We start from the raw sequence: 27,667 nt of genomic DNA, 5'->3' as shown, positions 1-27,667 counted from the left end.
AGTAATTTGTCATTGTAATCCTGTGCAGTTCTTTGAGACATTTTTGTGATTAAAGGCTATATAAATAAATTTGACTTGACTTGACGTGTCCATACCAACCAAGTACTCTGTTATCCACACGCTTGCTCAGTTCCACTACTACTCCAGTTCTGGCTCTCACAATTTAATTTCTCAATCTATCCAATATTGTCACTCCAAACACTTCATCTCAAAAACATTTAACTTCCTTTTCAAATCTGCATTCAGGCTTCAAGTCTCTGAACCATACAACACAGTCGGTACAAGCACACTCTCATACAGTCCTCTCTTAACATCCATACTCATACTCTTGTTGCTCATCACTCTCCTCAGAGCACCCAAAACCTTGCTTCCTTGATTCACTTCTGTGCACTCCATCAATTCAGTTCTCAAAAATAAGGATGTGACTACCCTCTTGTGGACAAAGTGTAAGGTACTCCATCAAATTGACATCACTAAAACCGAAGGGGTATTGAGATTTTTTTTCCTTAAGATACTTATCTTTTAAAATTTACATTATTCATGTGATTGTTAATTTGCATCTAACATTTTGACTGCACTAAAAAAGGGTCCTCTATATCACACTTTCCTTAATTGTTGGGGACCGTGTGGATTTAGTGACATCTAGTGGTCACTTGATATTATTCATCAGTTTGACGAAATTTAGTATGATCAGTCGATTACTAACTAGTTATATTTTATTAAAGAATGTAAAATGATGTGCGGGAAAAGTGAGTGTGTGAATATCATTCAAATTAAAAGTGATTTGTTTTAAAACTGTCTTTTTTTTTTTTTAAATAAAAAGATACATTAGTCGCTAGATGACAGTACAAGGCCTCTTTAAGACTGCTGTTGAGTTCAAGATGGCAAATGGTAAATGGATTACATTTATAGCCTTTTTCAAATCACTGAAGACCTTCCAACTGGCTTTACAATGTATTTCACACTTAATATTTTCTTTATAAAAGTAGGTTTACCAGTGGCTTGTAAAGAGTTTTGTGTCTGGGAGGGCAGACTCAGATTTGCAAATAAATTAACTTACATCTTATTGATCATTTGTTGGCAGAGCAAGACAGCAATAAATAAAATGAAAATGTAGAATACCATTTTACTGTGTTACCTTAACTCATGAATGTAGGTTGTGTTTAGAATTTTTTGTTTAAAAAAAATGTAAATAAAGCATAGCTAATCTTTTATTATGAAAAAAATTCATGCAACTATAAAAACAAATATTACTGGATGGCTTGACTTGCTAATACGATCACTACGTTTATTGTTTAGGGCGTAGTTGTGCACTAAATCAGAATCCTTGCTCTCACTATCGCCCTCTGCCATGAGGCAAGAGAATTGCTTGTCTCATTCTGCATCTGCTCAGCACACTAATACTTTATATAGTAATTGTATTAAAAATAGTCATAATATATTGTGATTATTTAGTGATATTGAACACACACATATATATATTATTTATATATATATATATATATAGTCCAAGATCATTTCTTTTTTTCTCCAGGCATGGTGTATTGTATTTACAGATACACACACAAAAATACAGCACATTGATTTGATTGTTCCCACGCGCTGCTTTCTATTCGTTGCTCGTGACGCACACCCAAATATGCATCTAAAAACTGATCCCCGGTATTTTATTCTTGTAAATACAGTAGGGAGAATATCTCCATGAGGAGAATTTCAGCACTCCCGTACTCTCTTCTTGAGACGGCACCACCGTGACTGTAATGTTTAACAATAAATTGTTGTTAAATAAGACAAATACATGAATTAAGTGTCATGCAATTGTTACTCTTTGCTGACATAAAATAAATGCTTTAACTTTGAGTCAATGTTTTAATTCTTTAATACGAGTATAAAAAATGTAAGGCTTTTACTCTCAGTTTAAGATCCCAACCCCTTTTAATGTTTAAATAGAAAGAGAGCTTTTACTCCTAGTTAAAGCTTTAAAGCGTCTGGTGAAAATAACATTATAGCTAACTTTAAAGCTTTAAACCTGCTTAACACGACAGTTAAAACAACTTTAAAGCTTTAACTTTGAGGTAAAGTTCTAAACCTGCTTTCTTACAACTTAAAATCTTTCGCTCTGCACTCTGAGATTCGATCTGCAACCTCAGTGGAACTGTTCTATTCTCTAGCTTATGAATGACCTGCATTTCAAGTTTATAATATCTGTGTATTATTTGTTATTGCAACATCTGTTACAGCCTGGTTATCCTGGAAGGGGGATGACCTCCTGTGTGGTCCCTTCTCAAGGTTTCTTCATTTTCCTCATGTTGAGGTTTTTGAGTTTTTCCTTGCCCTCGTGTAGGTTTTAGATCAGGGGGTGGTGTAATAATAGTCTGTGGTCTACAATAATCTGTGGTCTGTGCAGTCCTTTGATACTCCTTGTGATTAAGGGCTATACAAATAAACATGACTTGACTTGGACATTACTGGGATGTGTTACCATGGGTGACAACGTCAACATGACCACACGTGGTCTGCTGGGGGAGGAGTAGGGTGGGATTGGTGATGTGCAGTGATGCTTGCATCAAGGATTAGCGGGGGGGAGGCGAGACGACAACAGAGAATCTTTTCCGCCAAGCAGTAAGCAGATCCATAAACTAACCTCGCAACCATATTTGTCATCTTCCATCACGATTCATCGCCGATCATCCTCTACTGTCAGCTCATTTGCTTTTGTACAAACACTAGCCATTGTTAATACATTACGGTGTGTGCGTATTCGGACCGCGTGGACTGCATGCAACGTATATGCATGTCTAGTGTATTTTCTCTCTACAAGACAGATGCGTGCGTTTGCAAACATTGGAATTTTAAAACGGTGTTTGTTGTTAATTTAGCCATATAACGATTGCATTTAGTGGTGTATGGCTTATCGTAATTGTGTGACCCGGTCACGTGACCGTACACCTTGCGAATGCATAGCTAGCTAATGTAAAAAAGCTTTTGGTCTAATACAGTTAGCGAGGACAATGTCTTCTTTAAAAAAGTTTTCATTTGATATTTATTTACTTATGTGACGGTTGAACTCATGGGTGTAACCAGCCCGTTTTTTGGGGCGGGGGTGCTTCCCCCCCCCCTAAAAATGATTGCATTTCAAAAACTCTCTTTTCCTCAATAAAGGACAGGATAGGCTAAACTGTGATGAGAAACGCTAGGTTAAAAAGAAAAAATCTGTGAACAATGTAGCATCGGAAATACGCTACTGCTTTGAAATTGTTCAGTCCAATTGATTCCTAGCACCTCACTGTCGTATTTCTGCAGTACTATTTTCTATCGTTAGAATCTTTGTAGTATATCTGTAGTTGTATTCTTGTAGGATTTTTGTAGTAATTCTGTAGTAATATTTATCTAAAAGCGTATAAAAGTCTGGATGGTTGCCAGTTCTCATAGCTGTTACGCTTTGCTGTAAACGTTACTAAAACAACTTTGTATCAAAAATTGAGGGACTACAATAGAACAGTGAAGCACGGTTCATTTGCACCTTGAGTAGAAACCAGTTTTGACCATTTTGAAAATATTTGGCAAAATGATATTTTATCTTCTGAACGTTCGTTTCCCGTTTGACCCGTTGATAACGTGATGGTTGATTTTGGCGTAATACGCTTTATGGTTGAGCACAGAGCAGTTTTCAATACATGTGATATTTGGAAGATTACGGTTCTGAATCGCTGGTTAATCGCACTAAAAGCACCTCATTTACGTAGAACAAATGGCAATGGTAAAAAGTTAACTAGTTAGCAGTAGCTAACTTATTTTATTGAATGTCTTCGACGTGACTTGTACCTACTTAACAAAAAATTGTCGAAAATACATCAAACGTACTTTGCAAAAAACGCTCGCTACAAATCCTGGAATACCTGTTGGCTTCCTGTGTTGTGCCTCGGAATATTCTGTCTTCATCAAACGGGATCTAACTCCAAATCGGCCTTGGAACCTTGCCTACCGCACAGCAATAAATCACCATCGTAAAAGATGCTGGGTATATTCCTCTGTCATGGTTATTGGTATTTGTTTCAACTCAAATGCTAATTCAAGTGCTGTTTGCTTGGGTGCTTCTTGCCATCCGTCATGGCTCTCATTCTGCCAGGGAAAGCAACAAGACATCATGTGCAAAGGGTCAAAAGCTAGCTAATGTAAACACATATTTTGCCCTTAACATTTTGTTTAACAAACAACCATTTCGTCACTACTAACTTAAAACAAAAAATGTTTTAAGTTAATGTTTATAAAGTTTTTATTTATTTTTTGCTGAAAAATAAAGCCTTAACTTTAAAGAAGCTAGTGTTAAAATTATCTTCATTGTCATTGAGTAGTAGTGATGGTTGTTTACAACATTATACATGGCACTCACGTAATAAAAACACGTAACAAAGACTTAAGCTTAAATACCAACAGAGAGTACAGTAATCAACACAGCCCAGAAGATCATTGGCTGCTCTCTGCCCAGTCGAGAGGACATTGCCGGCTTGCGATACCCCAGCAGAGCCGTCAACGTTATGAGGGACTCAACTTACCCTGGCCACCACCTCTTTGACCTGTTGCCCACTGGTAGGCGCTCTAACAGATCCCTAAAACAAGGACAAACAGGCTCAGTTAGTTTCTTTCCTGGGGGTCCAACCACCCAAAATATATATCTATCTATATATATATATATATATATATATATATATATATATATATATATTTGAGACTGGGAGTTTGGTGGTTCGCGCCCCGGCCGAGTCATTCCTAAGACTTAAAAAGTGGTCGGCGGCGCCCTCTGTTGGCTGCGGCTGCATCGGCTCGCTACAACGGGTCAGGTGCAATCGACATTTCGTTCTGTGTACATTGTTACACAGAATGACAATACAAGGAAATTATTATTATTATTATTATTATTATATATATATATATATATATATATTGCGACATATTTTTTTGGAGCTGCTAACATAATAGCACTGTTTTTACATTGCACTATTGTTACAATGCACTATTCTTTCACTGCACCATCATACCTAAGACTTATAACATTGGTAAAAATGGCGGCGCCCTCTGTTGGCTGCGGCTGCATCAGCTCGCTACAACGGGTCAGGTGTATCGACATTTCGTTCTGTGTACATTGTTACAAAGAATGACAATACAAAGGAAATTATTATTATTATTATAACTTGGGCCAGCGCCTAAGCACAATGTTTTGCCTTTTTATTCTGACAGCCTTTTATCTTTTTTTTCTCTTCAAATTGTTTATTACATGTTTATCCTGGTGTGCCATGTCTAAACTTGCATACAATGTTTTACCACGTTGATCTCAATGACAATAAACACGATTGTGTTAAATTCTAAAACAGAAAAAGTGATAAAAAGAATGTCAGGATAAACGGGAAAAAATATTTACACAGTAGTGCTTGGAAACTGGCCTACCGATAAGTTGTAAGTGTATCACAACTATCATACACACTTCAATGCTAATAATTTAATCATGTTCATGGATATTTTATTAAATCCCATGTTAGCCTCCCTTTTAGCTCCAGTGCTAACATGGGGGGAATTGGATGAACTATTTGAAGAGGATACAAAATATATCAGCATCTGTCTTGGGTGAACATTGAATGCATAATGGCAATAACACTAATCATGATCTCGTTGTTGTTTGCAGACTTAATGGAGCACGACTAGCATTAGCACGTCCGCCGGGCGAGAGTGATGGGAAGCCCTCCAGCCGCCTTTGACGCAGGCTCCGTCGCATGAGAACACTTCGTCCCCGCGGTGGGGGCTTTGGTGTGAGTACATTCAAATAAACTGGTGGAATTTATGGAATAAATATTGTTATTGTTTTCATTTGTGTGACTTTATGAGACTGTGTGATAGGTTATAGGTCGGCGGACGAGGTCGAAGCGAGTGGGCTTTCGCCATGGGTTGCGGCGGGAGCAGGACGGATGCTCTGGAGCCTCGCTACCTGGAAAGCTGGACCAAAGAAACCGAGTCCACGTGGCTGACCGGCACCGATACAGACATCCCCCTCTCGTCCATCCATAGCATTCCATCTGATGGTTCCGAGGCCTGCTCCGCCTCGGAGAAAAACAACAGTCCCGGTAAGGACTGTAAGGCTTTGACAAGAACCGTGAAGTGTCTTAGGAGTCAGATTTCAGTCTATCCATCCATCCATCCATTATCTGAACTGCTTATCCTCAGTAGGGTCACGGGGGTGCTGGAGCCCATCCAAGCTGTCTTCAGGCAGTGGGCACAGGACTGAACTGGTTGCCAACCAGTCGCAGGTCACACAGGGACAGACAATTGGCTCGCTCATTCACACCTAGGGACAATTTGGAACGGCCAATTACCCTGACATGCATTTTTTTGGAATGTGGGAGGCAACCGGAGTGCCCGGAGAAAACTCACGCAAGCACGGAGAGAACATGCAAACTCCACACAGCAGGTTCGATCGCATGACCTCAGAACTGTGCCGCACACGTGCTAGCCACTGTGCCGCCGTGCTGCCCCATTTCAATCAATCACTCAATCAAATCTTATTTGTATGGCAACGAATTGCAACTTAAAAGTACTGTATAAAAGCATCCAATTTGAAAAAAAAATAATAATACTAAATAAATAAATTATACACCAACAATGCAGAATGCTAAATACAAAGACATGTACACAACGTTATTTTTTTAATTAAAAGCTCGATAAATAATAACTAATATATATATATATATATATATATATATATAGTAATTTTGACATAATGTGCCTTTAAGAGAGAACTTTTTTTCATTTAATGTTAAAAAGCAGAGCAATGTCGATTTGGTCATCTTTTGAAAGATCTTGTTTTGTCATACAAATTAACTTTTAAATTCTTCTTTGTAGAGAAGCTGATTGTTTTAGGAAAACAAATATTAAGAATGTTGATCAACAAACAATCAATTATCATATAATTCAGCCATTACTTGTTGTCATGGTCAGAAATCTACCCAGGGGCCTTCACAACCAGTTCTGATGGCCCTGATGCATAAAATAAGTGACAATAAAGCTGTTGGATTAGCCATGCAGATTTCTACTTGGCAACATTATAGCTTTCTAGAAGGCATAACAAAATGTCAGCGGTCTCACAAACTATGATTGGCTAGGGGGTGGTAACAGAAGTACCACAACGGAATCGTGAACAAAATAAATCCCTGAGTCCACTGAATATGTCGAACTGACTTTTTCTGCCCTAAATCGAATAAAAACTCCTGCCAGGCACCTGAAAGTGTTGTCTAATTTTGATCGGTGCATTTTTGTCAAAATACAGGACAGGCAGGACTTTCAGCATTAGCCTTGATTGCGATAGAATAGAACCTTTTGATGGAACTGAAATGCACAGATAATCCCTACGCAGAGTAATTCCGATTTTATTGGGGGGAAAATAAAGGAGAATGGATTATGTGCAAAAACAAAAAGGATTTTTGGTGAGTAAAACATGGCTTTATTCCTGAATATTGAAATTTGATAAGGTTATTAATGCTTTTGTATATGTGTCACAGCTGTAGCTGCAGTAAATGATTATAGCCATAAAATCGTTTTTGAAGGTTGGATCGATTCAGACGTAGCATTATTAAAGATCTAGGTGTGAAATGCACAGCCTGCTAAACAAGAGTAAATAAAAGCATATGCATCAGCACCTCCTTGTTCTACATATGATAAAACTCAATTTTTGTTACATTATTGCTATGCGGAATAAAATTGAACTCAGGGTGAAAATTTTTTTAACACAAAATGAAGGTCTAAAAACCTGTAATTTTGGTAAAAGCTTCCCTGACTTTAAGGGCCGATGACTAAGACCTGGTCCTGCTGAAGGATGTTCTTGCCGATTCCATGACCTAATATCTATGAGGCATCCACTACAATTGAGGCCCGGGGGCAATGAATGGACAATTCGAGTATAATAGATGAGATGAACAGACCGCACTTGGCTCTCATGGCAACAGACATACGCACACACACATTCAGATGCCTCACATGTTGAAGCAACTAGGTGTTATATAACTAAACTCATCACATATTCACCGTGTCCATTGTGTTCCAGTTCCCGATTTCTTCGAGGACGGGATCTCGCCTCCTGCTCAAGCGTACCTCAAAGTGTGTTCGACCGGGTCAGAAGCCAGCATCTGTGACGTAAGGCCGAACAGTGGCCCTCCAGGACAGGAGGGGACGCCACCATCTTCAACCACAACAGTGCAGCGGAGAAGTGTCTTACATACTGAAGAAATTGTGAGTGACACCAAGTACCAAAAAAGAAATTCAGTGGCCTATACACTGGAGATCAAAATAAGAGGACAACTTATAAAAACGCTGAAATATTTAGAAAAAACATTTTCACTGTTCAACAGTTAAATGACATTTCTTTGTGTCAATATGGTACAACACCACTTTTTTTACACAATGACTAAAGGCATTTCATAGAAAAAGAATATTTTTCAGAAAATGCATTGCATCAAAATTAGAGAACAACACACTGATCAAATTTAGAGAACAACAATGACTTTGGCATGGAAAAAAAGATCTGACGGTAACAACAGTTAGCAATTAGTAAGAAGTGTACAGGCCTCAATGACTTTTAAAGATCTGCAGCCACAGAATAGCAATAGTCTTTCATACTGCTCTGGTGTGATTTTGGTCTATTCTTCTTCCACCCTCCTCCACAGTTCGGTGATTATGGTGGTTTTTTTGGACAATAACTTTGTCAACAAGGATTTTCCAAAGGTTCTCTATTGGGTTGAGATCAGGACTCTGGGTAGGCCAAGCCATTAATTCAATGTTTTCACCTTTAAGGAAATTCTTTACCCATTTTGCTATGTGATATGGAGCGTTGTCCTGTGTAAAGACTGCAGGCAGATTGGGCGATGAACGCAAGTAATGAACCATGTGCTGTTGAAGAAGGTTCTGATACACATTAGCATCCACTCGGCCATGTAGCTGTACCAGAGGCCCAACTCCTACTCTAGAAAATATTCCCTAAACCATGACACTTCCTCATTCTTTCATTGACTTTTTTACACACTTTGGGTCTAGACTTTCTCCAATGTGTCACCAAACATAATAGAAAAAAAATAAAAATGTAATTTACTTTTATTGTCATTCTTTGTAACAATGCACACTGAACGAAATGTCGATACACCTGACCCGTACAGTTAAACTGTAGCGAGCCGATGCTTCCTATCAGACACTAATTCAATTTGCTTTCATCACTGGTGTGAACTCCTGACCGCTGGAGGCTTTCAGTCACTTAAGAACAGCCCACCATTTTGCAGCCAATGAAACTGGCAGTTAGAATGCCAGTTAAGTAGGGGTTGACAAATAGTCAAGGAAATTAGCACTATCTGCTATATTAGCAACATTAAGTAGGAGGCACCTGAAAGTGTTGTCTAATTTTGATTGGTGCATTTTTTGTCAAAATACAGGTTTTTGTTGAATTGCTTTACCTATTTTGTGAAAAAAAAAGTGTTGTAGAAGCATGGTATAGACACAATACAATGTCCTTAAACTGTTGAGGAGTGAAGACAACATTTTTATTTAGGATCATTTAATTGTTTGTCAATTGTTCTTTAATTTTGATCTCCAGTGTGAATTAAGCAGCACAGTTCGTTTTATCAATCTCAGCGCGTGGCCATTTTGATTTATGCTTTGGAGGTGATGTCACAGCCTCAGGTACGGACCAACAACAGCTCTACCTCAAAATGAGGTGGAGTACAATGGGTTATTATCTGAGGTCTGAGAAACGTTGTTGCCTTTTTAAGTAGATAGCGAGAAGCAAAAATGGCCACCATATGGGTAATAAAAAGGATTATACTGCTACTTAACTCATGTTCTACAAACACAAATTTTTCAAAATTTTGTGTAAAAATGTTTTGGTTTGACCTCCCCTTACATTTTAGACAGAGGGAGATTTTAACCTTAACAGTGTTAGTTAAATTGTCTGAAGCATAAGTTACGACATAAGTTATGACCAAGTACTATATTTTCCGGAGAATAAAGCACACCAAAAAAATAATAATAATAATAATAGTAATTCCACCGATATTCAAAAGCGTGCCTTACAATCTGGTGCACCCTAGTCTGTAAATTGCGGTATTTGGGTTTTTTTTTTTTTTTTCAGTTTTAAGTAAACTTATTTTGTTTTAAAGCAAACTTATTGACTTTGAAGGCACAATCCAGAAAAACTTAAGAAAAACATAAAACAACAGGAAAAATGTAAGTTCAGAGCTGCCTAACATTGGAATGGCTATAAAGAATTTTCGAATTTCAAAATGTTTTTCGCAGTATGATTTAAGAGTCAATTTTATGTCGAAAGTTGTCTTAAGACAATGTTAAACTGCACACCAAAGTGTCCAGCAGATAGCAAAAAAAACTTTGTAATTAACCAAGGAACAATTAATATTGTCAATAAAAAAAGTTATGCATTTATTTTGCGATTTTTTATTTGTATTCTTTTTCGAAGCTCAAACAATAAATGCATATTTTGTCATTTATAAACTGCCGTAGTAAACTACAGAAGATTTATAGTATTTGGTGGTACTGTACTGTATATTTGAAATCAGGTATGTTATCTGCCAAGATGTTTTTGAAGCACTTGTTAGGACGCTTGGCTGAAGATAAATGAATTAATACATTAAAAACTACGAGATTAAATCACAAAGCTTGCAAAGCATGGGTCTGGAGTCAAGTTTTTGAACCAAATTTTGATCATGGGCGTAACTAGCCTGTTTCAAGGGTGCTGAAGCACCCCCGAATCCAATCTAAGCACCCCCAAAAGTATAGCATTTATAAAACTAATTTTTCCTTAATTTAAGACAGGATAGGCTTAAATTTTATGAAAAACACTAGATTTACATAACATAACAAAAATGTGAACAATGTAGCTTCTGATATACCACCTTGCCTTGAAATGGTTCGGTCCATTTGATCCCTAGCACCGCTCTCTAAAAGACATCCCTTCAAGAATGAAATTTAAGATGTATTCTGAGAATTGACCATATTATCATCACAATTTGATGGATTATATAAAAACCATTTACCGGTACTATTAGAAAACAAGTTATGAATTGATACAGCTTTTTCTGATACTCAATTCTTATCTTTTTGGTCATAAAACAGTTTGTGTTTGAGAACACAGAGGTCGATTGTTTTTTTATAAGTGCATTATTTATCATGTATTTAAATGGAAAAAAAAAAGTTTAGCCAGCCAGACACACTGGACGTTCAGAACCCCCAAAGCTCTGAACCCAAAATTGCCCATGATTTTTGATGTTGATTTATGATGTTCAGCTTGAAAAAGAAAAAAAGATGTTTTCATGTCCTCTACAACAGACAAAATGGCAGGACAACCGCAAGGCCACCAAACAGGTGACCATCACGGTCACGCAGAGCATCCACCAGGTGGACAAGAACGGCAAAGTCAAGAAGTCGCTGACCACCTACGAGGTGATGAAGCCCGCCGAGGCTGTCAAACAAGTGGCGGCCGTCAACACTTGAATGGTTTGGCGAACTTTCTTTTGTTGTTTAATAGTATTCGTCTTTTTACAGTAGGTCCTCATTCATAGTTTTTTTTTCCCACATGTTGAAATGTGTTTTTTGTCCAAAAAAACAATGGACCGGCAGAAGAAAATTGAAATAATAATTATAAAAGCACAAATTCAAAGAAAAAAAAAAATCACATTTTTTAAAGCTGGGTTAATCACAACAGTGGATACGAACAGCTTTTTTGATGTGCAATTCCCCCCTCCAAAATCCCAAATCTTATCAAAACGGGACTAGTTTTTTGTTCCACAGACTATGAAGAATAAATCAAATGAAAATAGCCTCTTAATTTGCAGAAAAAACACTGTTGAATCATATTAGATGAAAATACGCCAAATGTATTTATTCATGCTTATCATATGGCGAATCATAAGGTACAGAATCGACATGTTTTTACTTCTGATTACTATACATTTGTTGAAAGGAGAGAAGATATGTCCAACAGAAAATAATGGATAGATAGGTGATATGGCATTTGGCCACACTTCAAAAATGCAAATGTTTTGAATTGGACAGCACAAAATATATATTTGAACCACGTGTCAGTTGTAAGATATTAAATGACAAAAATGTGCATAGTATTTTGTTAGCATCAGTAACTTTTACACTTCTTAAGAAAGATGTTTTACGGAAGCCTGTGATTTAGCAAAATACTATATATTCATTCATTTTTCTGTTTGAGTTTTTTTCACAGATAAATGTCATTGTATTACCTCTAAAGTGGGGCATTCATTTTGGCTCAAGATAGCCAACCATTGTTGCTCAAATGATAAAGCCAAACCGAGAGACTGAAATTTGAGTTTTTACATCACTGTGTGGAACAAGTGAAACCTAAGTTTAGAGTGTTGGTTGTTAAGAATGGCAGACACTTCTTTTCCTGAGGAAAAGAGTCTAAAATTGCAAAATAAATAAGCAAATAAATATGCTTAAGGGTAACAATGCTTCTTCAATGGCTCAGGAAAGAAAAATGTAAGATTGTTCTTTTACATTTTCTGTTTGTTTTTCTTATGTGTTATTTGTAAAAGTCGGTCTTTAGTAAATGTCTGGATTTGAGTGTTTTCTAATGAAAATAAAAATGGGCAGTAACACAAGTGTAAGAAGGCAATGTCAATTTCCGTAACAGCATAATTTCCTGTCAGCTCCGAGTAGACAGTGTGTGAATTTGTTGCTGAGGATCATAAAGTGTCTGCCCTGACCGGAAAAAAGGCTCCTCCCATTCCATCCACTCCGCCGCCCGGAAGTCCGGGAAGAAGAAGGCTATTTCTCTATGGGCTGATTCTGTGGAATCTGGGGGACAACAGTAGAATATGAGGAGAGAACCTTTAAATACCTACCTTTAAATCAGTTCAGCTAGTGCCAATCCCTTATACAGTAGTGGTTGACAATAAACTTCAGAAAAAATGATTGCCAAGTCACAGAATTCAAAAAGCTAATATACTTATTTACAAAGATGTAGCTAACATCAGCCACTAAAAAGCTAAAGGTAAACCACACCTGAGCCGTGCATGGTGTTGCGCGTGTCAGTAAGTCCAAATTGAGCCCGCAGTGTGGTAGGGGAGGTGTATCGAGCTCGGAACACTTTCGTGGGACCCATCAGTTCCCGCCAGTGGCGAATGGCGTCCTCTCGGGCTAAGATGTACGCACGCATCGGTCCACTGTGCAGGATAAACAAATAGATGAATACTCTGTTCATAAAGAGACCTACAAAATTGTTTTCAAAACAGCAAATTAAGAAAATGGTGGGGCTTTTTGTCTTGCAGGCAAAAATCTCGAAAAACCCTGTAGATAACCTGACACCTCCTGAGAATTAACCCCATCAGTAGTTGTGAAAGTCTTCTCAAATGTCTACAGGCCTGTAATACGTTGCTACCTATTGGTCAGGTTGTGTACACCAGAATTTGCCTAAATGAGTGAATTGTTGTGGCTTTTTATTTGGGCAGAGCACAGAAACAACATCAACCGGTAATTACCAAAAGGAAACAATTTAATATTTACGCAAAAACAGCTGTACAATACAATTATATGATAAATAAAAATTGATCTGAAGCAGAAGCTTTTAACTGCCAGCCTATATTCCATTTTTTTTCCTGCAAGAAAGACCTATTCAGAATCAAAACCAAATAAAATCAGAACTCTACCTGATAAAAAGAGAAAGTATAAAATATACATATATTTCAGATGAGCAAATATACCGCTAGTAACTCCTATAGCATGAAATTTGTATTTTCTTGGATAATATAATCATATGTTTTGTACTTAAGGCCTTCATTTGCTTACCTTGACATGAATTCAACTAGTCTTTGGTAGAAGAATCTACCTGAAAATCAGAAAATACAAATAGGGTAGAAAATACAAGTTTAAGAAAATATATGTTGTCTTGGCATTAGTAGAAAATAAACAATCATTATTTTATTGGTGTCTCTAAAGAGCAACTAAACGTGACTTGACTATCTCATCCCTACCATAGTCCTCCAATTAAATAAATACTTTCCAAAAATAATTGTGTCTGTGTCTGCTTTTACTATAGAACATTAAATACAATTTCCTCGAAGCGAGCTGACTCACCGTCACATTAACGATTGCTCTTAAGTGATAAGTGGCCGAATGCCAAAGGTTGCCACAATCAGGCTGAATCATCTGTTCTTAACTGTCCTTTAGGTCCACCAAAACGGGTCAACTCTGATTCACATGCTCGCCATATCATTTAGTTGGAACAAATAAATTGGTCCAACACCTGAATGTTCAGCATAAAACCTCTCTGAGTCCTGTCTTCCCCACTTCAAATCTTTGCACCTGACGATGACAAAGTGGTTATCCAGTATACTCTGGTGAAGAGCCTGAAAGACAATTAAAAAAAGAAAAACATTTTATGTGTGCTAATTTCATAATGCTTACATCTTATGTTGACTTTTGGGAGGCAACCTTCCTATTGTACTAGCATTGATAATCCGTTGCAGTGTTTTGACCAACATTGGTTACACGTTTATGGGTTGCATTAAGTGAGTGTGGAAAAATAAATAATATTATGAAATTGTCTTGAGGGGTTGATTTTAAAGATTAACCAGATGAATTTACCTCCATCATAAGAGGATGAGCCACTGCATCTGGTTTGATGACCGCCAGGGTGAGCTGCAGCGCTTTGGACAGTCTTCCAGCGGTCAGCAACATATCTTTTAAAACAACAATACGACAAACTGGTGTTTATAAATTTATAAATATCAAATAGGTGTTTGAAAACACAGTTCAATAAATATTCTGTTATTTTTCAAGGAGGCTAATTGTTAGCACGTTGAGCCAACTTAACAGTTATATTAGCTTACCGGAAGTCGACTCTGGAATGATATAAAACGCTTGTAGACCACTTTCAACGAATGTCAAGAAGTGTCAACATATTTTCTGGGTTTTTAAATGTTATTGATATTTTTCGCCGTGATATATAAAAAAGCCACGCGTAGTTATAAGTGTTTACAATACATGGGCGTGAATGAGGACCAATGAGTCCGTTGGCTAAATGTGCCACCGGAAGTGGTCCGATTGTATTATGTTCCCTCTTCAAAAGTTGATATCCCAGCTTGAAGCTATTTATTTTTGTTCTTGACATAAAGACATCAAGCACAAATGTCCCCCTAGAACTTAACTACACATACTAATTACACAACCATTCTTGATTATTCTTAACCAAGTTCTCCCTTAGAATAACCCCAGTTGTTGTTACTTTATATATACCCGGTATATATATATATATATATATATATATATATATATATATATATATATATATATATATATATATATATATATATATATATATATATATAGGGTTGGGTAGGGTTACTTTAACTTGATTACTTTCAATTACTTTTGGATTACTCCAATACCAAATATGCTAATAAAAGACAAAACAAACTAAATATGAATAAAATTACTTAATTTTGTGCAGGCTTGGGATTGATTGATTGATTATTGCTCCAGCGAAGGTCGGGGGGTCCCGTCCCTGTGCGTTGAGCCGACCAGTTGAACCACGTTTTTCCAATGCTGGCGGTCTTGTGCCAGCTGTTCTGCATCCTCTACAGCAACTCCGTGTTGTTGGAGGTTGCCCGCAACGACGTCGAGCCATCGAGTGCGGGGTTTCCCTCTTGGTCGTCTCCAGCCTGCTGCCTTTGGGTCAAACTGGAGAATGGCTCGTGTCGGATGGTCTGGTGGTAGACGAAGGACATGGCCAAACCAGCGGGTGCGGCGTTGTGCGACCAAGGAAGATGCTCGGGGCTGGCACGTGCGGGCTCTGAGCTCTTTATTGGAGACTCGCTGGGGCCACCTGATGTTCTCGATGGTTCTGAGAGCCCTGCTATCAAAACCGTCGATTCTTGTGGCCAGGGTGTCGTTCAGGGGCCATGTTTCTGAGCCATAAAGCAGGATAGAGAGTACGGCGAGGTTGTAAATGCGGAGCTTCGTCTTGCGTGCGATGGTCTGGTGCCGCCAGAGTGGTTTCCAGAGAGACTGCAGAGCAGATGCTGCCAGGGCTCTTCTGCGGAGAATCTCTGGTTTTAGGTCCCCATTGTGTGTCACCATGGACCCCAGATACACAAAGCTCTTGACAGGCTCTACGATGTCGCTACCAATTTGGATGGGAGGTGGATCTGGTCCATCACCGACATACATGAACTTGGTTTTCGTCCAACTCACTTGGAGGCCAAGCCGCGCTGCCTCTTCGCTGTAAATGCCCAGAGCGTCTCTCAGCTGGCTGTAGGAAGTGCTGAGCATGATGGTGTCGTCAGCATACTCCAGGTCAGTCAGGTGGTAGTTGCCGAAAGACACTCCGGGGATGCGCTCACTAACCCTGAACATCAGATGGTCGATGATGCAATTAAAAAGGTCGGGAGCAGCCACGCAGCCTTGACGAACGCCGCTGGAGATAGTAAACCAGTTGGAGTCAATGCCGTTGATACGGACACAGCTCTCTGCGTTGCTGTAGAGTAGCTTGAACAGGGCTATGATCTTGGGTGGTGCTCCGAGAGCTTGGAGGATGTTCCACAGTGAAGAGTGGCAGACGGTGTCAAAGGCGGCCTTCAGATCAATGAATCCGATATATAGATGGCGATCTTTACGGAATTCACGGGTCTTCTCTGTCAGCAAACGGACGGCAGAGATGTGGTCCGTTGTGGAGCGGTTGGGCATAAAGCCAGCCTGCTGGGGACGGCGGCAGCTTCTGATTGCTGGAAGGGCACGGCTGAGCAAGATCCTGGTAAAGACCTTGCCCGGGATGGAGAGTAAGGTTATACCTCTGTGATTTCCACAGACAAGCCTGTCACCCTTGCATTTCCAGAAGGGCATGATGACTCCTCTGGTCCAGTCGGTGGGCAGCTGCTCCGATTCCCACACCTGGTTGAATAGGCATGTTAGCCACTCCACCATGCCATCACCGCCAGCCTTGAGCATCTCGCCGGTAATGGCACAGATGCCCCCGGCATCTGTGCCATTAAGTACAAGGAGAGGCATAATTGTATTCATATTGGTATTGGAGTAATCCAAAAGTAATTGAAAGTAATCAAGTTAAAGTAACCCTTTTTTTCTGTTGTGCCAAAATGTTGATTCCCCCCTGTATTGTGATATTCTAAAATCTATTTTATGTAAATTGAAAAGAAAGCTCTTTGATATGCTTTGGGCAGTCTACAGAGCGAGCTGCCAACGAGATCAAAGAGATCAAAGCCAGCAGAGAAGCTAATGGACTGGATGATGAGGTTTTTATTACAGTTTCTGCAAATGAAATGAGTCACAACACGTGATTAGCTTCTCTGCTGCCTTTGATCTCGTTGGCAGCTCGCATTTTAGCACAACAGAAACAAAATGAAAATAAATCCAAACAGCTTGACAACATCAATCACATTACTGTGCATGTTGAGAGATTTGTCAGCTGTGGTTATAGTGTTTAAAATTAGCTGTGGTTATAATGTTTAAAATTAACTTTTTTTTTAAATTATGACTCACAACACGTGGTAAGCTTTCTCTCCTGGCTTTGATCTCTTAGATCTCCGGCAAAACTAACATAAAATGCGACAGAAACGGAATGAAAATAAATCCAAACAGCTTGCCAATATCATTTTTGCCGTTCCATGTTTTCCACCCAACCCTGTACACACATATATATATATATATATATATATATATATATATATATATATATATATATATATATATATATATATATATATATATATATATATATATATATATATATATATATATATATATATATATATATATATATATATATATATATACTGTATATATATATATATATGCCCTGCGATTGGCTGGCAACCAGGGATGGGCTCCAGCACCCCCGCGACCCTACTGAGGATAAGTGGTGCAGCTAATGAGATGAGATGAGGTGAGATATATATATATATATATATATATATATATATATATATATATATATATATATATATATATATATATATATATGTATATATATATATATTTTATATATATATATACATATATATATATATATATATATATATATATATATATATATTGATATATATTATATATATATTTTATATATATATATATATATATATATATTTTATATATATATATATATATATATATATATATATATATATATATATATATATATATATATATATATATATATATATATGTATATATATATATATATATATATATAATTCAAACTTGGAGAATAAAATCTCACAATGTTCCACTTTGTCGTGTTATAGATAGGTAATATATGCGAACACCAGGATAACATCGAGCAAAATAGAATTTAAAAAAAAGATGTGTGAAATGTCCAACTTTTTACCTTCTTTGAATGCAACACAAGTGTCCTATAAGTGCAACTCTTTCATCCATCCATCCATTATCTGCGCTGCTTATCCTCACTAGGGTCGAGGGTTGCTGGAGCACATCCCAGCTATCTCCAGGCAGTGGGCAGGGGGCACCCTGAACTGGTGAAGAGACATTCACATTGCAAACTCTTTGATATTAATTGAAATAAATTGAAATAATTGTCTTTATTTTTGTTGATAAAAACGTTGTGAAGCTTGTTATGCAACAAGACTAGAAATGCCACTCCAGGGTAAACACACAATAAAGACGACAAAAGGACAAGTATGATAAAAGACTGTCAGGCAAAATATTTTCAACGTAGTGCTTAGAGCAGGGGTGTCAAACTCATTTTAACTCGGGGGCCACACGATAGAACAAATATTCTCTCGGGGGCCGAACTAGTAGATTAGAGAGAAAGAACAAGAGAATGAAAGAAAGAAATAAGAGAAAGAGAGGGAGAGAAAAAGAGAGAGGGTGTGAAGGGGGATTACCTCATGTGTGGTCCCTTCTCAAGGTTTCTCCACTTTTCTCATGTTGAGGTTTTTGAGTTTTTCTTTGCCCTCATGTAGGTTTTAGATCAGGGGATGGTGTAATAATAGTCTGTGGTTTGCAATAATCTGTGGTGTGTGCAGCCCTTTGAGACTCTTTGTGATTAAGGGCTATACAAATAAAGATGACTTGACTTGACTTGAGGGTGGGAAACCGAAAAGAGAGAAAGGGAGAAAGAGAGAGGGTGAGAGAGAGAGAAAAGAGAGAGGGGGGAAGAGAGATAATGTAAGAAACAAAAGAGATAAAAAGAGAAATAGTAAGACAGGGGGAAAGAAAGACAGAGAAAGAAAGAAATCTAAAGAGAAATACAGAGAGAGATAAGAGAAGGAGAGAAAAAATGAAGGTGAGAAAGATAAACAGATAAAAGAGAGAGAAAAGAAAAAGGAAGAGAGCAAAATAATGTAAAAAGACACACAGAGAGAAAGAGACAAAGAGGAAAAAAGAAAGAGAAAAAGAGAGACAGATAGAGTGAAAGAGAGAGAGAGATAGAAAGTGAGAGAAAAAGGGAGGAAGAGAGAGAGAGAGAGAGAGAGAGAGAGAGAGAGAGAGAGAGAGAGAGAGAGAGAGAGAGAGAGAGAGAGAGAGAGAGAGAGAGAGAGAGAGAGTGAGAGAGAGAATTAAATACAAGTACAACATTTGTGAGAGGCACCTGGTTTCGGCAACATCAAGTGGACATATTTTAACCTGGAACTCATTTTTCTCTTGCGCTTCCCTCAGCGTTGTCTAGCCGGCCGGATTCAATCCCTTAGCGGGCCTGATCCGGCCCGCCTGTTTGACAACCCTGGCTTAGAGACTGGCCAAAATTGAAACAGTGCAATGAAAAAAATGAGTGAATCCTAACAAGATAGATAGATAGATAGATAGATAGATAGATAGATAGATAGATAGATAGATAGATAGATAGATAGATAGATAGATAGATAGATAGATAGATAGATAGATAGATAGATAGATAGATAGATAGATAGATAGATAGATAGATAGATAGATAGATAGATAGATAGATAGATAGATAGATAGATAGATAGATAGATAGATAGATAGATAGATAGATAGATAGATAGATAGATAGATAGATAGATAGATAGATAGATAGATAGATAGATAGATAGATAGATAGATAGATAGATAGATAGATAGATAGATAGATAGATAGATAGATAGATAGATAGATACTTTATTCATATCAATGGTGCAATAAAAAGTAGTGCAATAATAATAATAATGATTTAGTGAAGAGGGAGTTAGTGCAAACTCTGAATGAATATAAATATCAATATGGTTATTAGTGCAAAATCTCTTAGACGTATGCATTACTTGCAGCTACTAGCTCCACCCCTACAAAATAAACAAAAACAAAATACATGGGCTGACCAAGATGATGTCCACTTCAAAGACTTCAAAGATTTTTCTATCTTCCTTGATTTAATAACTGTGTTGTATCTTTCATCCTTTATGGCACATACTGTTCGATCTTCAAGTGCTACACAAGTAAGTGCATGCTCAATTCAGCCCTAAAATATTTAAAAGATTCAAGATTTATACCACTTTTTTTCGGCCAACATTATCATGGAGAAACGTTTTTATGGATATCCAAGGAGCCAAGGAAACAATTTTAAACAGCACTTTATGTACTTTCAAAGCAGGGTGAGTTTTTTTCCCCTTTAAATGTTATCTTCTATAACAAAATAAAATAGTTCTTTGATCACTGAATTACAAGTTTGTGCAAACATTTAGTTTTAGAGAGAAATTATAACTATAATTTAGATTACTAAATTACGTAATGCCCGCACTTCTTGTCTAAATACTCAGTGATAACTTGAATGTGGGTATAGTTTTTTTGTCTGTTACTTGCCTGGCGAGCATCGTATAGTAGGGATGGATGACTAGTACCGATACCAGGTATCATACCAGGCCAATATTTTAAATTTTTAACACATGCAAAGGCAGATACCAGAATTGGCAACCTCCCTTTGTTTGGAAAATACATAACCCAAATTAAAAGATTATAAAATGTTACCGCATATAGATTTAAAATGAATTATAATTTGGAGATACAGTATGTAATTGTCATTGTTTACCATTTTTTTACGTATCAAGGGCTCTCGTTGGCTTTGTACTTTCAGTGTTTTCTTAACATTTGAGTGTTTGTATCATAGGTACAAGATGCACTAGGATTTGAAACAGTGATTTTAAAAGTTTCAAGTGCTTTTATAAAAGGTACTATCAATATCTGCCCTTGATAGGATGGTGACTCTTAAGAGAGGAGTTCTTTGAATTATTTTCTGGGGGGAGGGGTGTTATGATGGGGGGAGTGGTTATTGGGTCACAACTTGTAGGCCTACCATCCTTATCAAAGGGACGACTTGTATTGGTACGTAATATTTTATCAGAAGTGAAAATTACTTTTTCCGACTACTCAACAGAGTAGTTCTTTTACTGGCCATTTTTCATAAAAACAAAAGGGATACTGTCCTTAATGGGACTCTATCGGTTTAGGTGTTTTCTTTATTGATGCTAAATGTTAAGTCAAGTTTATTTGTATAGCCCTTAATCACAAAGAGTCTCAAAGCGCTGCACAGACCACAGATTATTGTAAACCACAGACTATTATGACACCATCCCCTGATCTAAAACATACAAGAGGGCAAATAACACACAGATATTGTCAACATAGAATATAGGTTAGTCATATGCTATAGAATAGAAGTGTGTTTTAAGCTTAGATTTAAACAGTTCCACTGAGGTTGCAGATCGAATCTCAGGGGGAAGAGCATTCCACTGCATCGGGGCCCGAATGGAGGACGCTCTCAAATCTCCGGATCTCTTCTTGGCACTTGGGATTACTAGTAGACCAGCATTTTCATCGCGAAGACTCCGGACCGGAACATAGGGGCAATTAAATCTGAAAGATATGAGGGAGCAATTCCATGCATGATTTTGTATACTACCAACAGAATCTTAAAATCACATCTTAAGCTAACAGGGAGCCAATTGCAAGTTAGCTAAAATCGGGTAATGTGATCAAACTTTCTTGTCTTAGTTAAAAGCCTCGCTGCAGCATTTTGTGCCAGTTGAAGGCTCTTGATTTTGGACTTTGGGAGACCGAAGAGAAGTGCATTACAGTAATCGAGATGGGAGGTGTTACTTTACAAAACTGTAAAAAATATATTCCTTGTGACTTGTCTGGGGATTTTTGTTGCTGCTCAGTGTTAATGCACTATTGTTTTGATTCACTTTTATTTTTATTGTAACGTAGTCCAGTCTCTAAAGAGTTAAGTTCCTTTTTTTCTTTGAAGTCTTTGTTAAGTGTTTACCCTGGAGTGCCATGTCTCATCTTGTTGCCTACAATGTTTTACAATGTTGATATCATAGCTATTAAGACAATTCTTTTCAATTCAACTCAACACCTAACCGTTGACCACTTTAAAAAAATACTCATACCTTGTATACTCATTTAAAAAGAGTTTCTTTCTTTAATGGACTTCAAGTGATTGCACTAAAATATGGAATTTACTACTACCCTATTTGTGCAATGATTGATCCGTCGAACAATATCTCTGACCGCAATCGCAAAACATTGGATGCGACGGAAAGGCAACCCAGGTCTCGGTAGTGACTGCACCCAATCCTAATCTCTAGAGCACCAGTGATATGTATGACATATGAAAAGGCATTATCTTTTAATCGCATTGTAACATTATTATTGTTATTATTATTCACAATACTAGTGCCGAGGTTTGAGAATGGAGAAAACAGAAAGTCGTCCTCAAAGATATAAAATATCCAAACAAATGCAATAAGGGGCACACATCTTTCGGATTTTGAAGGACATTAAAGATTGTGTCCGCAACTCAAGATTTTGCTCCTCTTGGCCCCCTTCTCCTGGCTTCAAGTCATAATCGCAGCCTCAGTCAGCTCATTCTTTGAATACGAACAAACTCTTCTTTTTTCATCTCTTTGGGGGTTATGGTTGGTGTTTGGATTATATTTGAAACAGGCCTTTTCTTATTTTTACAATTTTCACGCTAATTTTCAGGCTACACCAACAAAAAAAAAAACAAGAACGAGGAAGAGATCAACCCCCACTCCCCTTTCTTGCTTCGTAATGTATAGTGAGTCCTAGTACAGCAGTAATAAAAGTGAGATAAAAGCAGTCAAGAGCAGCAGACTTTCTTTATAGAGGTTCTTTTAATACTTAATAGAGAAAATATTGTACTTCCAGCTTTTTAAAGACACCTCAACCAACCAACCCACCTTTAAATATATACCTTATAAATTTGATGTTGGTATTGTATTGATCATTTAAGTCCTAAATAAATTATTTTAATCCTGGCCGCACATATTGAACAACTTTGTCAATTACAATGCTTAGTTTTAGTTGAGAAAATTGTGAGGCAACACTTTAGACCAATTTTTATTCAAAAATTAGGGGTTGCTTGTTATACAAGAATGTGTGATATACGAATAAATACAATATTTCCATTTTGTTTTCCTCATTTAGCCACAATGTAACACACATCCCTGGATGAGCCCTGAAGGGAATGGCCTCAGCTTCCACCACCACGCCAACATTGAACTTGGGGCCCAAAACGTGGCCCTGAGAGAGCAGCTTCTTTTCCAGCAACGCCGCCATGAACTGGAACGTCAGCAGCTCCTGAGAGCCCTCAAGCAGCCAGACCAGCAGTTCAACGTCGTTCTCGCCATCAACGAAGAGTGGCATCAGTTCTGCACCAACCGCGAGCAGGAGACCGCCACCCAGTTCCAGTTCCAAATGGAGGGGATGCGGCGCTATCTAGATGACGTGGTGGTGCATTTTCATGGTCAGATTGAAAACATGTACCTGCACAACATGGATACGGTTCGCTTTTTTCAAAACGAGATGGCCTACTTGGGCCAGGCTGTCACGGAGAAGGACCAACTCATTAAAAAGCTGAAAAAGGAGAATGCCGCGCTTGTGGCGGAAAATAAAGCCAAGATGCGTCACCTCTGCGAATTCAAGGCAGGGACACGAAATACCGAGCAGGAGGCCAAAACAGGCCTTGTGGTTGAGGAGCTCTGTGGAGAAGTGGAAAAGCTGGACAACGCGATGAAAAGTTTGGTTGTGCATGAAAAGGAGCTCGAGGTACGACACTTTCTCGTCCATTCCACCTTCTTGCTCGAGGATGGTGCTGTCAAATTTGTTGTCTTTTGTATTTGCCAGGAGCCCAGTGCTGATTGGTGAGCGACTTTCACGTTCCTTTTCCAAATCCCCGACCAAACATTTGGAATATTTTTATCGTTGGTGTTGGTCAAGATGGAAGAGTTTGGTTGCCCTCATCCCATGTCCTTTGCGCTGATGCGAAGAGATCTCTTGTACTGTGGGGGGCTTCCTCACTGGAGTTCTTCTACGTTTCACTCAGTGTTTCCACCATGCGCTGCATCTGATAATATTAAAATCAAATTTCTGAAGGTCATTCATCCATCCATCCATTATCTGCATCGCTTATCCCCAGTAGAGTCACGAAGGTGCTGGAGCCCAACCCCGCAATCTTCAGGGAGTGGGCAGGGGACACCCTGAACTGGTTGGATCATTTTACCATTGTTTCTTATTTTAAAACCGTCAAACATATTTGAATAAGTCATTATTCATCAGTTCCGAAGAGGTAGCAACAAAATGGTCAGTGACCTTTCGTCGAAATGGGTTCAGATGAGATTTTTATTTGTATTCGACAACTTAATCTGATGACAAATATTCACATACCAAAATTCTCTAAATTGAGTTTACATCCAATAAACAGAATTTGATTCCATTTCTAAATTGCTCTCAACACGTGATTGGCCCACCTACCTCTCCTCTCGTCTTAGTAGTCCTAGGTCCTAACGAGGACGAGGACAAGTGCAGGACGTCTGTGGTATGTCATCAATGCCGCACGGATGAGAAGTGAAATATGTCAAGTGGATACCAACTGTGCCAAAAGTACCACGCCCAAGCTCGAGGACAGATGCCAGAGGACAAAATGGAGGAACAGGACAGATTTGGCTAGAGGCGTCTCGTCCACCTGTCTCAGTCATGTGACTCCAGCTGTCTGCATGGTGTCGGCCTTCGACAAGCTTAGATGGTTTTAAATGTTAGCAGATATATAGGTACGTGATACATGTTGTCGATAGACAGACAGATAGACGGACGGGTGGAGGGACGCTTGGACGGTCGGACAGACGGAGGTAGGGAGATAAAGAAAGGGAGGGCAACAGAGAGATAGAGAGAGAGAGAGAGAGAGAGAGAGAGGGGGGGGGGGGGGGCAGGTAGGAACATAGGAAAGTAAGGAGAGAGGGAAAGAGAGGTGAAAAGGTAAGGAGAAAGGGATTCGGATTGACAGTAAGAGAGGGAGGTTAGGTAAGGAGAGAGAGACAGACAGACAGACAGTGAGAAAGAGTGACAGAGAGAGAGAGACAGACAGAGAGAGTGACAGAGAGTGTGAGACGGACACAGAGAGAAATAGACGGACAGAGAGAGAAAGAAACAGACAGACATAGTGACAGAGAGAGATAGAGGGACGGGCGGACGGACAGAAAGACAGAGGCGGACAGAGAGAGAGAGAAAAAAAAGATAGATACCTTCAGAGCTGCTTTCTTTTACTTTGGGATGCTTCACAGGTTATTACACAGACTATTTTTTCTGACTATTACACAATCCCCTGATCTGGAACCAACATGAGGGCAAGGAAAAACTCAAAAACTTCAACATGAGGAAAATGAAGAAACCTTGAGAAGGGACCGCACATGTGGCATCCCCCTTCCAAGAGTACCAGACAGCAAAGGATGTTGCAATCACAAATAATACAGCGATATTGTCCACGAAAATTATAGATTATTCATATACTATAGAGTAGAAGTGAGTTTTAAGCTTAAATTTAAACATTTCCACTGAGGTTGCAGATCGGATCTCAGGGGAATTTGATTTGTAACTGACATGCAATGTAATGGTTGTCTTCAAATAATTACAACCTGTTAATAGCACTGTAACAACATAGTAATAATATAAGTTGTTGAAATGATGAAAATCGTAGCCCTTTGTGCCAATCAGTAACAAAAAGTAGCTCTCAGCTGCAAAAAGATTGGGGACCCTGTTTTCTAGCTAAGGTTTGCCTTTTTTATTTGACACCCTGAACTGGTTGCCAGCCAATCGCAGCTGTAAATCACATTCACGTTCTTCATCGACGCACGAGCCGAGTGATTCACCGCTAAGAGTCGTACAGCTGGGCGATTTTACGTCCGCCCGGGACGATCTGAGACAAATTCACGACAGGGCTTATACTTGCGCCGCACCACGGGTGCCGTTCGGTCGCTCCCGCGAGCGAGCCCCTAACCCGCGGCGCGGGTACTTTCTTTTCGACACTGCGACAAGCCGAGCGGGTCAGGCGCTCGGCGGGGAGGCTGGCGCCCGGCGTCTCCCGCCCGGGCCGCGATGGCTCTACATGGCGCTACACGGCCCTCGATGGCTCCGAAAAAAATATATCTAAATGTTACAACCAAACTTTCTACAGAAATAAAGTTTAGCGTTTGGGTAATTTATTCCCCCTCTGAAATTCCTATTTGGTACATACGTTCTCAGACCACGGAGCTCTGAAGCCGCGAACGTCGAACCGCAAAGTAGCGAGGTCCCACTGTATATGGTATATCATTATTGTAAAATATCTTACCACAAACTGTTTCTAAAGGTGTTTTCCCATATTTTACGATATTGTTTGGGATAAATAGGATCAAATTTCCTGAAATGAGCAATATTGGCTTCCGTGGTAGATAGCATGTAATTGTGCTTATTTTAAGGATGATTTTTCTCAAATGACTAGAGCAACAAGTTACCGGGACAATTTGAATTATTTAGCGCCTTAGTGTTAAAAAAAAATGGTAATGGAATGGTACAAAATGGAATTTTCAGCACTTCTCAGCCTCCCTGGTAAGGCCTATTCAGGGGTACTGGAGAGGAGGGTCCGCCAGGAGGTCGAATCTCGGATTCAGGAGGAACAGTGCAACACTGGACCAGTTCTATACCCTCTGCAGGGTCCTTGAGGGTGCATGGGAGTTTGCCTACCCAGTCTACACGTGTTTTGTGGACTTGGAGAAGGCGTTCGACCGTGTTCCCCGGGAGGCCCTGTGGAGGGTGCTTCGGGAGTATGGAGTACCGCACAGTCTTATCTGGGCTGTGCGGTCCCTGTATCCCCGGTGTCAGAGTCTGGTCCATTGTCGGCAGTAAGTCGGATTCGTTCCCGGTGAGGGTTGAACTCTGCCAGGGCTGCCCTTTGTCACCGATTCCTTTCATAACATTTTTGGACAGAATTTCTAGGCGCAGCCTTGGAGGGGATGGAGTCCGGTTTGGGGGCCCCAGCACTGCGTCACTGCTTTTTGCAGATGACGTGGTGCTGTTGGCTTCCTCAGGCCGTGATCTTCAGCTCTCGCTGGAGCGATTCGCAGCCGAGTGTGAAGCGGCCGGGATGAGGATCAGCACCTCTAAGTCAGATGCCATGGTACTCAGCCGGAAAAGGGTGGGATGCTCCCTCCGGGTTGGGGATGAAATCTTGCCCCAAGTGGAGGAGTTCAATTATCTTGGGGTCTTGTTCACGAGTGAGTAGGATGGAACGGGAAATCAACAGATAGGTCGGTGCAGCGTCTGTACCAGTCCATCGTGGTGAAGGGGGAGCTG

General features: G+C 39.1%; 3 protein-coding genes across 5 annotated transcripts; 2 read left to right on the top strand and 1 right to left on the bottom strand.

Annotated features, from left to right (window-relative positions):
- The first annotated feature begins 2,518 nt into the window (after nucleotides 1-2,518).
- baalcb (BAALC binder of MAP3K1 and KLF4 b) lies at nucleotides 2,519-12,671 on the top strand. Of its 2 annotated transcripts, none has more exons than XM_088325448.1 (5): nucleotides 2,519-2,622; nucleotides 5,681-5,804; nucleotides 5,893-6,116; nucleotides 8,090-8,274; nucleotides 11,371-12,671. In XM_088325448.1, exons 3-5 carry the CDS (start codon nucleotides 5,936-5,938, stop codon nucleotides 11,533-11,535), a joined length of 531 nt encoding a protein of 176 aa, XP_088181574.1. In that variant the 5' UTR covers nucleotides 2,519-2,622; nucleotides 5,681-5,804; nucleotides 5,893-5,935; the 3' UTR covers nucleotides 11,536-12,671. The 2 variants fall into 2 exon arrangements, with proteins under 2 accessions (XP_088181574.1, XP_088181575.1); XM_088325449.1 differs by lacking the exon at nucleotides 2,519-2,622 and adding an exon at nucleotides 3,738-4,590.
- nme6 (NME/NM23 nucleoside diphosphate kinase 6) lies at nucleotides 11,898-15,114 on the bottom strand. The gene is made up of 6 exons (XM_088325447.1): nucleotides 14,901-15,114; nucleotides 14,656-14,750; nucleotides 14,315-14,417; nucleotides 13,858-13,897; nucleotides 13,075-13,235; nucleotides 11,898-12,867 (listed from the first exon to the last, which is right to left on the bottom strand). Exons 2-6 carry the CDS (start codon nucleotides 14,746-14,748, stop codon nucleotides 12,716-12,718), a joined length of 549 nt encoding a protein of 182 aa, XP_088181573.1. The 5' UTR covers nucleotides 14,749-14,750; nucleotides 14,901-15,114; the 3' UTR covers nucleotides 11,898-12,715.
- Nucleotides 15,115-20,391: 5,277 nt separating this feature from the next.
- Nucleotides 20,392-24,440, top strand: LOC148346620 (uncharacterized). Of its 2 annotated transcripts, none has more exons than XM_088325559.1 (3): nucleotides 20,392-20,475; nucleotides 23,489-24,109; nucleotides 24,188-24,440. In XM_088325559.1, the coding sequence occupies exons 1-3, from the start codon at nucleotides 20,440-20,442 to the stop codon at nucleotides 24,206-24,208; spliced, it is 678 nt and encodes a 225-aa protein (XP_088181685.1). In that variant the 5' UTR covers nucleotides 20,392-20,439; the 3' UTR covers nucleotides 24,209-24,440. The 2 variants fall into 2 exon arrangements, with proteins under 2 accessions (XP_088181685.1, XP_088181684.1); XM_088325558.1 differs by having other exon boundaries at nucleotides 20,448-20,631.
- The last annotated feature ends 3,227 nt before the right edge of the window (nucleotides 24,441-27,667 follow it).

This window comes from Urocampus carinirostris, chromosome 20, assembly GCF_059441175.1.
Source record: "Urocampus carinirostris isolate Australia breed hairy pipefish chromosome 20, RoL_Ucar_1.0, whole genome shotgun sequence".
Lineage (NCBI taxonomy): Eukaryota > Metazoa > Chordata > Actinopteri > Syngnathiformes > Syngnathidae > Urocampus > Urocampus carinirostris.
Note: the sequence above shows the minus strand (reverse complement) of the source record. Positions and strands in the feature narration are given on the sequence as shown.

Bases quoted from the DNA above. Each gene is read 5' to 3' on its own strand.
- nme6 (XM_088325447.1), bottom strand. From the start codon at position 14,748: ATGTTGCTGACCGCTGGAAGACTGTCCAAAGCGCTGCAGCTCACCCTG. The intron at 14,418-14,655 runs GTAAATTCATCT...ATTGTCTTTCAG, and splicing joins CTCATCCTCTTATGATGGAG to GCTCTTCACCAGAGTATACT. The intron at 12,868-13,074 runs GTGTGGTTTACC...GTTGTCCCCCAG, and splicing joins CAACACCATGCACGGCTCAG to ATTCCACAGAATCAGCCCAT.
- LOC148346620 (XM_088325558.1), top strand. From the start codon at position 20,554: ATGGAGAAACGTTTTTATGGATATCCAAGGAGCCAAGGAAACAATTTT. The intron at 20,632-23,488 runs GTGAGTTTTTTT...TTCCTCATTTAG, and splicing joins TTATGTACTTTCAAAGCAGG to CCACAATGTAACACACATCC. The intron at 24,110-24,187 runs GTACGACACTTT...TGTATTTGCCAG, and splicing joins TGCATGAAAAGGAGCTCGAG to GAGCCCAGTGCTGATTGGTG.
- baalcb (XM_088325448.1), top strand. From the start codon at position 5,936: ATGGGTTGCGGCGGGAGCAGGACGGATGCTCTGGAGCCTCGCTACCTG. The intron at 6,117-8,089 runs GTAAGGACTGTA...ATTGTGTTCCAG, and splicing joins GGAGAAAAACAACAGTCCCG to TTCCCGATTTCTTCGAGGAC. The intron at 8,275-11,370 runs GTGAGTGACACC...CCTCTACAACAG, and splicing joins TCTTACATACTGAAGAAATT to ACAAAATGGCAGGACAACCG.